The sequence below is a fragment of the Melanotaenia boesemani genome, chromosome 7, assembly GCF_017639745.1.
Source record: "Melanotaenia boesemani isolate fMelBoe1 chromosome 7, fMelBoe1.pri, whole genome shotgun sequence".
In the NCBI taxonomy this organism is placed as follows: Eukaryota; Metazoa; Chordata; class Actinopteri; order Atheriniformes; family Melanotaeniidae; genus Melanotaenia; species Melanotaenia boesemani.
Window position 1 is genome coordinate 763,760 of NC_055688.1, and position 13,602 is coordinate 777,361.

The following is a 13,602-nucleotide window of genomic DNA, read 5'->3' on the forward strand; positions in this document are numbered from 1 at the left end:
GTTCGCTTTCCTCGTAGCGGAAAACGCAGCGTTCGCTGTCGTCGGAGCGGAAAACGCAGCGTTCGCTGTCCTCGAAGCAGAAAACGCAGCGTTCGCTGTCGTCGGAGCGGAAAACGCAGCGTTCCCTGTCGTCGGAGCGGAAAACGCAGCGTTCGCTTTCCTCGTAGCGGAAAACGCAGCGTTCGCTGTCGTCGGAGCGGAAAACGCAGCGTTCGCTGTCCTCGTAGCGGAAAACGCAGCGTTCGCTGTCATCGGAGCGGAAAACGCAGCGTTTGGTGTCGTCGGAGCGGAAAACGCAGCGTTCGGTGTCGTCAGAACGGAAAACGCAACGTTCGCTGTCGTCGGAGCGGAAAAACGCAGCATTTGGTGTCCTCGTAGCGGAATTCGCAGCATTCGCTGTCCTTGAAGCGGAAAACGCAACGTTCGCTGTCGTCAGAGAGGAAAAACGCAGCATTTGGTGTCCTTGTAGCGGAATTCGCAGCGTTCGCTTTCCTCGCAGCGGAATTCGCAGCGTTCGCTGTCCTCGAAGCGGAAAATGCAACGTTCGCTGTCGTCGGAGCGGAAAAACACAGTATTTGGTGTCCTTGTAGCGGAAAACGCAGCGTTCGCTTTCCTCGCAGCGGAAAACGCAGCGTTCGCTGTCCTCGAAGCGGAAAATGCAGCGTTCGCTGTCCTCGTAGCGGAAAACGCAGCGTTCGCTGTCGTCGTAGCGGAAAACGCAGCGTTCGCTGTCCTCGAAGCGGAAAAAGCAGCGTTCGCTGTCCTCGTAGCGGAAAACGCAGCGTTCGCTGTCGTCGTAGCGGAAAACGCAGCATTCGGTGTCCTTGTAGCGGAATTCGCAGCGTTCGCTGTCCTCGTAGCGGAAAACGCAGCGTTCGCTGTCCTCTTAGCGGAAAACGCAGCGTTCGCTGTCGTCGTAGCGGAAAACGCAGCGTTCGCTGTCCTCGTAGCGGAAAACGCAGCGTTCGCTGTCCTCGTAGCGGAAAACGCAGCGTTCGCTGTCGTCGTAGCGGAAAACGCAGCGTTCGCTGTCCTCGAAGCAGAAAATGCAGCGTTCGCTGTCGTCAGAGAGGAAAAACGCAGCATTTGGTGTCCTTGTAGCGGAATTCGCAGCGTTCGCTTTCCTCGCAGCGGAATTCGCAGCGTTCGCTGTCCTCGAAGCGGAAAACGCAACGTTCGCTGTCGTCGAAGCGGAAAAACGCAGTATTTGGTGTCGTCGGAGCGGAAAACGTTGCGTTCGGTGTCGTCGGAGCGGAAAACGCAGCGTTCGCTGTCGTCGGAGCGGAAAACGCAGCGTTCGCTGTCGTCGGAGCGGAAAACGCAGCGTTCGCTGTCGTCGGAGCGGAAAACGCAGCGTTCGCTGTCCTCGTAGCGGAAAACGCAGCGTTCGCTGTCATCGTAGCGGAAAACGCAGCGTTTGGTGTGGATGATGATGATGTTGATGATAGATACATATACTTTATGCGCAGCGTTCGCTTTCCTCGCAGCGGAATTCGCAGCGTTCGCTGTCCTCGAAGCGGAAAACGCAGCGTTCGCTGTCGTCGGAGCGGAAAAACGCAGTATTTGGTGTCCTCGCAGTGGAAAACGCAGCGTTCGCTGTCCTCGAAGCGGAAAATGCAGCGTTCACTGTCCTCGTAGCGGAAAACGCAGCGTTCACTGTCCTCGTAGCGGAAAACGCAGCGTTCGCTGTCGTCGTAGCGGAAAACGCAGCGTTCGCTGTCGTTGGAGTGGAAAACGCAGCGTTCGCTGTCCTCGAAGCGGAAAATGCAGCGTTCACTGTCCTCGTAGCGGAAAACGCAGCGTTCGCTGTCGTCGTAGCGGAAAACGCAGCGTTCGCTGTCCTCGAAGCAGAAAATGCAGCGTTCACTGTCCTCGTAGCGGAAAACGCAGCGTTCGCTGTCGTCGGAGCGGAAAAACGCAGCATTTGGTGTCCTTGTAGCGGAATTCGCAGCGTTCGCTGTCCTCGAAGCAGAAAACGCAACGTTCGCTGTCCTCGAAGCAGAAAACGCAACGTCCGCTGTCGTCAGAGCGGAAAAACGCAGTATTTGGTGTCCTTGTAGCGGAATTCGCAGCGTTCGCTGTCCTCGAAGCAGAAAACGCAACGTTCGCTGTCGTCAGAGCGGAAAAACGCAGTATTTGGTGTCCTTGTAGCGGAATTCGCAGCGTTCGCTGTCTTCGAAGCGGAAAACGCAACGTTCGCTGTCGTCGGAGCGGAAAACGCAGCGTTCGCTGTCGTCGGAGCGGAAAATGCAGCGTTCGCTGTCCTCGTAGCGGAAAACGCAGCGTTCGCTGTCATCGTAGCGGAAAACGCAGCGTTTGGTGTCGTCGGAGCGGAAAACGCAGCGTTCGCTGTCGTCGGAGCGGAAAACGCAGCGTTCCCTGTCGTCGGAGCGGAAAATGCAGCGTTCGCTTTCCTCGTAGCGGAAAACGCAGCGTTCGCTGTCGTCGGAGCGGAAAACGCAGCGTTCGCTGTCGTCGGAGCGGAAAACGCAGCGTTCGCTGTCCTCGTAGCGGAAAACGCAGCGTTCGCTGTCGTTGGAGCGGAAAACGCAGCGTTCGCTGTCCTCGAAGCAGAAAATGCAGCGTTCGCTGTCGTCAGAGAGGAAAAACGCAGCGTTCCCTGTCGTCGGAGCGGAAAACGCAGCGTTCGCTTTCCTCGTAGCGGAAAACGCAGCGTTCGCTGTCGTCGGAGCGGAAAACGCAGCGTTCGCTGTCCTCGAAGCAGAAAACGCAGCGTTCGCTGTCGTCGGAGCGGAAAACGCAGCGTTCCCTGTCGTCGGAGCGGAAAACGCAGCGTTCGCTTTCCTCGTAGCGGAAAACGCAGCGTTCGCTGTCGTCGGAGCGGAAAACGCAGCGTTCGCTGTCCTCGTAGCGGAAAACGCAGCGTTCGCTGTCATCGGAGCGGAAAACGCAGCGTTTGGTGTCGTCGGAGCGGAAAACGCAGCGTTCGGTGTCGTCAGAACGGAAAACGCAACGTTCGCTGTCGTCGGAGCGGAAAAACGCAGCATTTGGTGTCCTCGTAGCGGAATTCGCAGCATTCGCTGTCCTTGAAGCGGAAAACGCAACGTTCGCTGTCGTCAGAGAGGAAAAACGCAGCATTTGGTGTCCTTGTAGCGGAATTCGCAGCGTTCGCTTTCCTCGCAGCGGAATTCGCAGCGTTCGCTGTCCTCGAAGCGGAAAATGCAACGTTCGCTGTCGTCGGAGCGGAAAAACACAGTATTTGGTGTCATTGTAGCGGAAAACGCAGCGTTCGCTTTCCTCGCAGCGGAAAACGCAGCGTTCGCTGTCCTCGAAGCGGAAAATGCAGCGTTCGCTGTCCTCGTAGCGGAAAACGCAGCGTTCGCTGTCGTCGTAGCGGAAAACGCAGCGTTCGCTGTCCTCGAAGCGGAAAATGCAGCGTTCACTGTCCTCGTAGCGGAAAACGCAGCGTTCGCTGTCGTCGTAGCGGAAAACGCAGCTTTCGGTGTCCTTGTAGCGGAATTCGCAGCGTTCGCTGTCCTCGTAGCGGAAAACGCAGCGTTCGCTGTCCTCTTAGCGGAAAACGCAGCGTTCGCTGTCGTCGTAGCGGAAAACGCAGCGTTCGCTGTCCTCGTAGCGGAAAACGCAGCGTTCGCTGTCGTCGTAGCGGAAAACGCAGCGTTCGCTGTCCTCGAAGCAGAAAATGCAGCGTTCGCTGTCGTCAGAGAGGAAAAACGCAGCATTTGGTGTCCTTGTAGCGGAATTCGCAGCGTTCGCTTTCCTCGCAGCGGAATTCGCAGCGTTCGCTGTCCTCGAAGCGGAAAACGCAACGTTCGCTGTCGTCGAAGCGGAAAAACGCAGTATTTGGTGTCGTCGGAGCGGAAAACGTTGCGTTCGGTGTCGTCGGAGCGGAAAACGCAGCGTTCGCTGTCGTCGGAGCGGAAAACGCAGCGTTCGCTGTCGTCGGAGCGGAAAACGCAGCGTTCGCTGTCGTCGGAGCGGAAAACGCAGCGTTCGCTGTCCTCGTAGCGGAAAACGCAGCGTTCGCTGTCATCGTAGCGGAAAACGCAGCGTTTGGTGTGGATGATGATGATGTTGATGATAGATACATATACTTTATGCGCAGCGTTCGCTTTCCTCGCAGCGGAATTCGCAGCGTTCGCTGTCCTCGAAGCGGAAAACGCAGCGTTCGCTGTCGTCGGAGCGGAAAAACGCAGTATTTGGTGTCCTCGCAGTGGAAAACGCAGCGTTCGCTGTCCTCGAAGCGGAAAATGCAGCGTTCACTGTCCTCGTAGCGGAAAACGCAGCGTTCACTGTCCTCGTAGCGGAAAACGCAGCGTTCGCTGTCGTCGTAGCGGAAAACGCAGCGTTCGCTGTCGTTGGAGTGGAAAACGCAGCGTTCGCTGTCCTCGAAGCGGAAAATGCAGCGTTCACTGTCCTCGTAGCGGAAAACGCAGCGTTCGCTGTCGTCGTAGCGGAAAACGCAGCGTTCGCTGTCCTCGAAGCAGAAAATGCAGCGTTCACTGTCCTCGTAGCGGAAAACGCAGCGTTCGCTGTCGTCGGAGCGGAAAAACGCAGCATTTGGTGTCCTTGTAGCGGAATTCGCAGCGTTCGCTGTCCTCGAAGCAGAAAACGCAACGTTCGCTGTCCTCGAAGCAGAAAACGCAACGTCCGCTGTCGTCAGAGCGGAAAAACGCAGTATTTGGTGTCCTTGTAGCGGAATTCGCAGCGTTCGCTGTCCTCGAAGCAGAAAACGCAACGTTCGCTGTCGTCAGAGCGGAAAAACGCAGTATTTGGTGTCCTTGTAGCGGAATTCGCAGCGTTCGCTGTCTTCGAAGCGGAAAACGCAACGTTCGCTGTCGTCGGAGCGGAAAACGCAGCGTTCGCTGTCGTCGGAGCGGAAAATGCAGCGTTCGCTGTCCTCGTAGCGGAAAACGCAGCGTTCGCTGTCATCGTAGCGGAAAACGCAGCGTTTGGTGTCGTCGGAGCGGAAAACGCAGCGTTCGCTGTCCTCGGAGCGGAAAACGCAGCGTTCGCTGTCGTCGGAGCGGAAAATGCAGCGTTCGCTGTCCTCGTAGCGGAAAACGCAGCGTTCGCTGTCGTCGGAGCGGAAAACGCAGCGTTCGCTGTCGTCGGAGCGGAAAACGCAGCGTTCGCTGTCCTCGTAGCGGAAAACGCAGCGTTCGCTGTCGTTGGAGCGGAAAACGCAGCGTTCGCTGTCCTCGAAGCAGAAAATGCAGCGTTCGCTGTCGTCAGAGAGGAAAAACGCAGCGTTCCCTGTCGTCGGAGCGGAAAACGCAGCGTTCGCTTTCCTCGTAGCGGAAAACGCAGCGTTCGCTGTCGTCGGAGCGGAAAACGCAGCGTTCGCTGTCCTCGAAGCAGAAAACGCAGCGTTCGCTGTCGTCGGAGCGGAAAACGCAGCGTTCCCTGTCGTCGGAGCGGAAAACGCAGCGTTCGCTTTCCTCGTAGCGGAAAACGCAGCGTTCGCTGTCGTCGGAGCGGAAAACGCAGCGTTCGCTGTCCTCGTAGCGGAAAACGCAGCGTTCGCTGTCATCGGAGCGGAAAACGCAGCGTTTGGTGTCGTCGGAGCGGAAAACGCAGCGTTCGGTGTCGTCAGAACGGAAAACGCAACGTTCGCTGTCGTCGGAGCGGAAAAAACGCAGCATTTGGTGTCCTCGTAGCGGAATTCGCAGCATTCGCTGTCCTTGAAGCGGAAAACGCAACGTTCGCTGTCGTCAGAGAGGAAAAACGCAGCATTTGGTGTCCTTGTAGCGGAATTCGCAGCGTTCGCTTTCCTCGCAGCGGAATTCGCAGCGTTCGCTGTCCTCGAAGCGGAAAATGCAACGTTCGCTGTCGTCGGAGCGGAAAAACACAGTATTTGGTGTCCTTGTAGCGGAAAACGCAGCGTTCGCTTTCCTCGCAGCGGAAAACGCAGCGTTCGCTGTCCTCGAAGCGGAAAACGCAGCGTTCGCTGTCCTCGTAGCGGAAAACGCAGCGTTCGCTGTCGTCGTAGCGGAAAACGCAGCGTTCGCTGTCCTCGAAGCGGAAAATGCAGCGTTCACTGTCCTCGTAGCGGAAAACGCAGCGTTCGCTGTCGTCGTAGCGGAAAACGCAGCATTCGGTGTCCTTGTAGCGGAATTCGCAGCGTTCGCTGTCCTCGTAGCGGAAAACGCAGCGTTCGCTGTCCTCTTAGCGGAAAACGCAGCGTTCGCTGTCGTCGTAGCGGAAAACGCAGCGTTCGCTGTCCTCGTAGCGGAAAACGCAGCGTTCGCTGTCCTCGTAGCGGAAAACGCAGCGTTCGCTGTCGTCGTAGCGGAAAACGCAGCGTTCGCTGTCCTCGAAGCAGAAAATGCAGCGTTCGCTGTCGTCAGAGAGGAAAAACGCAGCATTTGGTGTCCTTGTAGCGGAATTCGCAGCGTTCGCTTTCCTCGCAGCGGAATTCGCAGCGTTCGCTGTCCTCGAAGCGGAAAACGCAACGTTCGCTGTCGTCGAAGCGGAAAAACGCAGTATTTGGTGTCGTCGGAGCGGAAAACGTTGCGTTCGGTGTCGTCGGAGCGGAAAACGCAGCGTTCGCTGTCGTCGGAGCGGAAAACGCAGCGTTCGCTGTCGTCGGAGCGGAAAACGCAGCGTTCGCTGTCGTCGGAGCGGAAAACGCAGCGTTCGCTGTCCTCGTAGCGGAAAACGCAGCGTTCGCTGTCATCGTAGCGGAAAACGCAGCGTTTGGTGTGGATGATGATGATGTTGATGATAGATACATATACTTTATGCGCAGCGTTCGCTTTCCTCGCAGCGGAATTCGCAGCGTTCGCTGTCCTCGTAGCGGAAAACGCAGCGTTCGCTGTCGTCGGAGCGGAAAAAACGCAGTATTTGGTGTCCTCGCAGTGGAAAACGCAGCGTTCGCTGTCCTCGAAGCGGAAAATGCAGCGTTCACTGTCCTCGTAGCGGAAAACGCAGCGTTCACTGTCCTCGTAGCGGAAAACGCAGCGTTCGCTGTCGTCGTAGCGGAAAACGCAGCGTTCGCTGTCGTTGGAGTGGAAAACGCAGCGTTCGCTGTCCTCGAAGCGGAAAATGCAGCGTTCACTGTCCTCGTAGCGGAAAACGCAGCGTTCGCTGTCGTCGTAGCGGAAAACGCAGCGTTCGCTGTCCTCGAAGCAGAAAATGCAGCGTTCACTGTCCTCGTAGCGGAAAACGCAGCGTTCGCTGTCGTCGGAGCGGAAAAACGCAGCATTTGGTGTCCTTGTAGCGGAATTCGCAGCGTTCGCTGTCCTCGAAGCAGAAAACGCAACGTTCGCTGTCCTCGAAGCAGAAAACGCAACGTCCGCTGTCGTCAGAGCGGAAAAACGCAGTATTTGGTGTCCTTGTAGCGGAATTCGCAGCGTTCGCTGTCCTCGAAGCAGAAAACGCAACGTTCGCTGTCGTCAGAGCGGAAAAAACGCAGTATTTGGTGTCCTTGTAGCGGAATTCGCAGCGTTCGCTGTCTTCGAAGCGGAAAACGCAACGTTCGCTGTCGTCGGAGCGGAAAACGCAGCGTTCGCTGTCGTCGGAGCGGAAAATGCAGCGTTCGCTGTCCTCGTAGCGGAAAACGCAGCGTTCGCTGTCATCGTAGCGGAAAACGCAGCGTTTGGTGTCGTCGGAGCGGAAAACGCAGCGTTCGCTGTCGTCGGAGCGGAAAACGCAGCGTTCCCTGTCGTCGGAGCGGAAAATGCAGCGTTCGCTTTCCTCGTAGCGGAAAACGCAGCGTTCGCTGTCGTCGGAGCGGAAAACGCAGCGTTCGCTGTCGTCGGAGCGGAAAACGCAGCGTTCGCTGTCCTCGTAGCGGAAAACGCAGCGTTCGCTGTCGTTGGAGCGGAAAACGCAGCGTTCGCTGTCCTCGAAGCAGAAAATGCAGCGTTCGCTGTCGTCAGAGAGGAAAAACGCAGCGTTCCCTGTCGTCGGAGCGGAAAACGCAGCGTTCGCTTTCCTCGTAGCGGAAAACGCAGCGTTCGCTGTCGTCGGAGCGGAAAACGCAGCGTTCGCTGTCCTCGAAGCAGAAAACGCAGCGTTCGCTGTCGTCGGAGCGGAAAACGCAGCGGTCCCTGTCGTCGGAGCGGAAAACGCAGCGTTCGCTTTCCTCGTAGCGGAAAACGCAGCGTTCGCTGTCGTCGGAGCGGAAAACGCAGCGTTCGCTGTCCTCGAAGCAGAAAACGCAGCGTTCGCTGTCGTCGGAGCGGAAAACGCAGCGTTCCCTGTCGTCGGAGCGGAAAACGCAGCGTTCGCTTTCCTCGTAGCGGAAAACGCAGCGTTCGCTGTCGTCGGAGCGGAAAACGCAGCGTTCGCTGTCCTCGTAGCGGAAAACGCAGCGTTCGCTGTCGTTGGAGCGGAAAACGCAGCGTTCGCTGTCGTCGGAGCGGAAAACGCAGCGTTCGCTGTCCTCGTAGCGGAAAACGCAGCGTTCGCTGTCCTCGTAGCGGAAAACGCAGCGTTCGCTGTCATCGTAGCGGAAAACGCAGCGTTTGGTGTCGTCGGAGCGGAAAACGCAGCGTTTGGTGTGGATGATGATGATGTTGATGATAGATACATATACTTTATTAATCCCAAGCTTGGAAATTACAATAAAATGATTGTTTGTGTTGATGATGTTTTTTGTTGCTGTCCAGGCGTGGTTGACGGCGCACCCTACAGCATGATCACAGACTTCCCTTGGCTCAGAACCCTAAGAGCAGCTGATCCGAACAGCTACGCCCGCTGTGACTTCGAAGATGATGAAAGCAGTGAGTGTCCAATCAGCAGTCGTGTTTGTTACAGGTGACCCAGGTTAACCAAGTTCTTCTCTCTTTTTAATAAAGTTCTGCTGCTGGTCTAGAAAGCTCTGAATGGTTTAGGACCAACATACATCAGAGACCTCTTGACCCAGTATGAACCTACCAGAACCCTCAGGTCATCTGGATCCAGGTTCTTATCAGTTCCAGAGTCAGAACCAGACATGGAGAAGCTGCATTCAGCTTCTATGCTCCACATGTCTGGAACAAACTCCCAGAAAGCCTCATATCAGCTGAAACATTCAGTTTATTTAGATCCAGGTTAAAGACCCACCTGTTCTCTGCTGCATGGATTAGTTTTTATTTAGAGACCAGATCTGGATCTGGTTCTGTTAACCTGGAATCATGTTTTAATATTGTCTTTCCCACACTGGAACTTTATTTCTTGTATTTGATCTATTTTATTTTAGCATCTTCGTTCTGTTTTTATTTCATTTATTGGATTTCTTTTAATCTTTGTTTTTTTAATGCACTTGTTTTGCTTTCTGCATCTGCTGGAATGTTTTGTGTAAAGCACTTTGAATTGTCTTGTACATGAAATGTACTATACAAATAAATTTGTCTTACCTGTTAGCCACCATCTACGCACCGCGCCGTAAAGGACAGCTGTCGGCGGACATCTGCATGGAGACCATCGGTGAGGAGATCTCTGAGTGCCGACAAAGCAGACGAGGAGTGTTCCAGAGAGTGGTGGTTCTCTTCCTTCATCACTGTGATACTCCAGGAGAACCCGTGGACGACGACTACATCTAGACGCTCTGCCAAGTCAGGCTCCCCCCACTCTTCCAGTCCAGACACAGACTGGGGGTCCTGTCTAGCCCAGTTCTGTATCTGACCTTAAATACACTGACGGATGACTCTGCTTCTCTGACCCGTTAAACACGCTGAAGAATACGGTTTCTGGTGGATGGAGGTGCAGACCTGCAGCAGTCCTGGTCGTCTGCTGACTCGGCGCTGATTCTGGAGCATTGTTTTCCTGCTTCCAGGTCCAGTCTTCATCGTGACTCCATGTTTTCTCCTGATCCGTTTCCATTCAGTCACACAGGAACATTTCAGAGAAGAAACCTGCTGGATGGTACGTTCTGAATCCAAAATGGAAACGGACTGAACCAGTGCAATTGGACTCTTCCAGAACCCAGCTCTGCTCAGCTGGATCCCCCATGTTCAGGAGACCTCAGATTGTTCCGGATGGAGATGTGATTCTGCTGTGATGGAGCACCAGGAATCCTTAGTTTAGTTTTCCTAACCTTCTTTTTGTTCCATCTGATGAAGAACTGAAGAGAACCGGGTTCTGCAGAGGTTCTGATGGATTTGAGTTGAAAAGATGAAAAGAAACTTGATTTTCTCAGTTTGAAGTTTTGCAGATGTGATGAGATTCTGAAGTTTGTCTTTGTTTGTTTGGAAGAAAGACGAAGTAAAATAATGAAAACTAACCCATGTTTTGCTTTTCTTTCTGCTGTAGCACAACAGAAAATCACCATGGTCCTGAAACTGGACTGACCAGAACCAGTTCCAGATCTTCCAGTGATAGTCAGATTATTATCAGATTATCATTGTCACATCAGCAACTAGAAACAAAATAAACTTACACAAATTACAAACTGCACAAACATAAATTTTTTACACAGATTTTTACCTTCAATCTCACAGATTCATACATTCATACAGAACATGTGCACGAACCACCCGATGCGCAGGTACATACCTGCATGCACACAGATCAGTTTACACGTGCAAGAGCTTCCAGATGCTTCATGTTCACAGCGTGTTAACATGCTGGTTGGAAGCTGGGTCACCTCGATTTTCTCCTCTTGTGCGCCTGTGATTTGGTCCGTTTTCAGCAAGCTCAGCTATCCATCGTTTGACGCAGAAGACGGCGCAGTGGCAGCGGAAATCATGGGCAGTGCTGAGCAAAATAGCTGACGTGACCAGGAAGAGAAACGAACCAAAGAAGAGGATCAGGAAGGGAGCAAAAAAGCAAAAGTAGAATGAAAACAAGGACCACTGCAGAAACTGTGTGAGCTTTTGAATAAAAACTATGTGAGTGTTTAGGGCGTGCTGGGCGGCTGGAAACAACTTCATAGAGATGTTTTTGCCGCCAACCGGTGGCTGAAACTGACGGTGGCTCGTGGGAGTGAACTCTGAACTCAGTACTGCCCCCTAGTGGAGGAGCTGACTAACATCCATGGCAACGCAAAACACACATTGAAGCATGAGGATGTATGACGTTTGAAACGGACGTCGCCATTTAAGGAAGCAGAAATGCACCTTTTCTAGAAAGTTGCAGTACTGTGTATCACTACAGTACTCACTGAGTACAGTATTGCCTTTGGACTCTTCTTCAGGTCTGTAAAAAAAGAAAAAGAAAAAAAGTTAGGTAATGTAGTCCTACGTTTTTATTTCTAAACAATATTTACAGTATTTTACTATTTGTGTTGCAAAACTGAAAGATAACACGAAGGTCTGGAACATCTTCAGTCTTCTGAACCAGAAACTGAAATCATGAACACGGTCCTAGACAATAAGGACAGAACATTATAGCAAATACAAAGAAAAACAAAAAAAAAGGTCTCTTTATAATATTGTCGTGTGTTTCGGAGAGTGCTGGAGCTAGCTGTGTCTGGACGAAAGAAGGAAAGGAATATCATCAGCCAGTGCGCCATTGTTTAAGTCCAGACTGAAACAGAAGAGAGGAAGCTGTTTTCATTGTCTTCTTTTTTTTTTTTTTGCTGTAGCTGTATACAGTAAATTCTTCCGTTTTGTACGTAGACCACTTTAGGTGCAACTTTGTGTTGGTTGGGATATACACTGTACATTTTGTGGGAAAAATAAAAATATATTTGTTACAGTGTTTGTGTGTTTTGAGTATAAAAACTAAAATATTTTACAATGCTTCAGCAGTGTTTTACATTGAGCACATCAGTGTTCAGCTGGTTCTTCCAAATGTCCGTTCACATGGTGGGTTGTGTGTCTCATTTGAAAACAAAAGGTCATCTTTGTGTGGAGTTCGGAGAGTACATAGCATGCTTTCAAATGTGCGTAAACAGTCTGAAAAGACTCGCATACAACACTTTAGAATATTTTAAAACATTTTTAACAATCCAAGAATTGTAAAATTGAAGACTAATTAAAAAAAATGAGGAAATCCAGCTTGTAGATCCTGTATTTCTGTATGAATATAAAAAAAAGGTGAGATGGAGACGTAATAGATTGTTGAGATGAAGACATGATTGATGGGTGAGATGAAGACGTGATGGACAGTTCAGATGAAGACATGATGGACGCATGAGATGGAGACATGAACGGGTGAGATGGGGACGGGATGGGACAGTTGAGATGGAGACGTGATGAACGGGTGAGAAAGGAGTCGCAGTCAGGAGTGATGTGAGCTCCTTTACAGATAAGAGTTTATAAACAATGATGTGTATGACGTGTAGGTCGGATTAATGCGACCTGGCCGTTCAGACTGAAGTCGCATGGCAAAAGATCAGTTACGTATTGGATTTAGGACCACGTATCCAAGTGGCCTGGGTTGCATTTGAAAAAATCGGATCTGTGTCGTTCAGACTGTCATGAAAAGATCAGATACGGCCAAAAAAATCGGATTTGGGTCACTTCAGCCTGCAGTGTGAACCTAGCCTTAGAGTTAATGAAGAAGTGGATTAGGAGAAACAAATTGGTTCTGATCAAAATAAACTTCCGCTCATAAACAAACGCAGCCTGGACAACATGCCTCTCCGATGCCAGCGACTCCTCATGAGGTTCAACGCGGTGGCAGAGTATGCTCCTGGAAAGACGTTGCTGGTACCCTTCCCCGCAGCCCAATGGCCAACACATGCGCTGACCCTGAGATGCAAGGTGAGATAGCATGCTATGTGGCTAGTGTACTGGGGATCCAAGCGTCTGCAAGCAAGATGGACGTGATTAGAGCAGCAGCTGATGCTGAACTGCTGTTAGTCATAAGACTCATCAAAAAGGGATGGCCTGAGCACCTGGCCAATGTTCCTGTTGAGGCGAGAGGGTACGTTCCTCTGTAAAAGGGAAACTATGCCTTTGTGAGGGGCATGAAGCAACCATGGACGATTTGGGAGGAAGAGGATTTTTACATAACAGCGAGTGGAAAGGTGAGATGACCGTTACCAGTGTAGAAAGTTCCACATGTTCAGTTCTTTGTTTTTGCTTGTTTTGTCTCTTATTCCGCAGTTTTCTAAGTTAGGATGTTTATAACTGTCTTGCTGCAAAAAGAGATAACTTATTATTTTTTGTGATTTTTACTGATTATACTCTTGTCTTTCATCTGTTCTACATGCCAGAGGAGCTCCTGCAAGTCAGTGCTCCCACTGAATGCTGTGGCAGGTATTAGCATCATTTTTGTTTTGGTTGTTTTCTTTTTTGTGTGTTCAGTGGTGGAGCAGTGGAGGTAGTCCCGGACCTTCCAGGGCCATAATCTGTAACTCCTGCACCTTATTTACCAGCAGAAACTGGAAGTACTGAAGGTACTATACTGTGGTAAACATGATATTGTTTTGTGAGTGGCTAGTTTAACTGTCTGAATGGCAATTTACATAAACGTCAGGGTCTTGGTGTGTATTGTAGGATTTTCTCTTGATGCCTGAACACTTTTAATGAAGATGCTTCATAAATAAAAAAGCAGCTCTGTGGCTTGATGTTGCAGATTATCATCAAAGTAATCCTGACACCAAATGATGTTTTGCTACTTTGCCCTAATGTTAAAGACTAGGTTGTTGATGTGTAAAAATATTCTAATAAGTAACAAATAATACTTTTCTTAAAATCGATTTGTCAGTGCGGAAAGACATGAACAATCCGCAAAAGGCAGCACATC

General features: G+C 51.7%; 1 protein-coding gene across 2 annotated transcripts in view; it reads left to right on the forward strand.

Moving 5' to 3' along the window:
* fbxo38 (F-box protein 38) overlaps positions 1 to 10,723 on the forward strand; it is a 79,106-nt gene extending 68,383 nt beyond the window's left edge. Inside the window, exons 20-21 of one of the 2 annotated variants that reach the window (XM_041991229.1) lie at positions 8,595 to 8,708; positions 9,331 to 10,723. In XM_041991229.1, the coding sequence (XP_041847163.1) occupies positions 8,595 to 8,708; positions 9,331 to 9,509 (293 nt within the window). In that variant the 3' untranslated portion in view covers positions 9,510 to 10,723. Of the gene's footprint in view, positions 1 to 8,594; positions 8,743 to 9,330 lie in introns of both variants that reach the window. The other variant, XM_041991231.1, reaches the window with a different exon arrangement.
* The last annotated feature ends 2,879 nt before the right edge of the window (positions 10,724 to 13,602 follow it).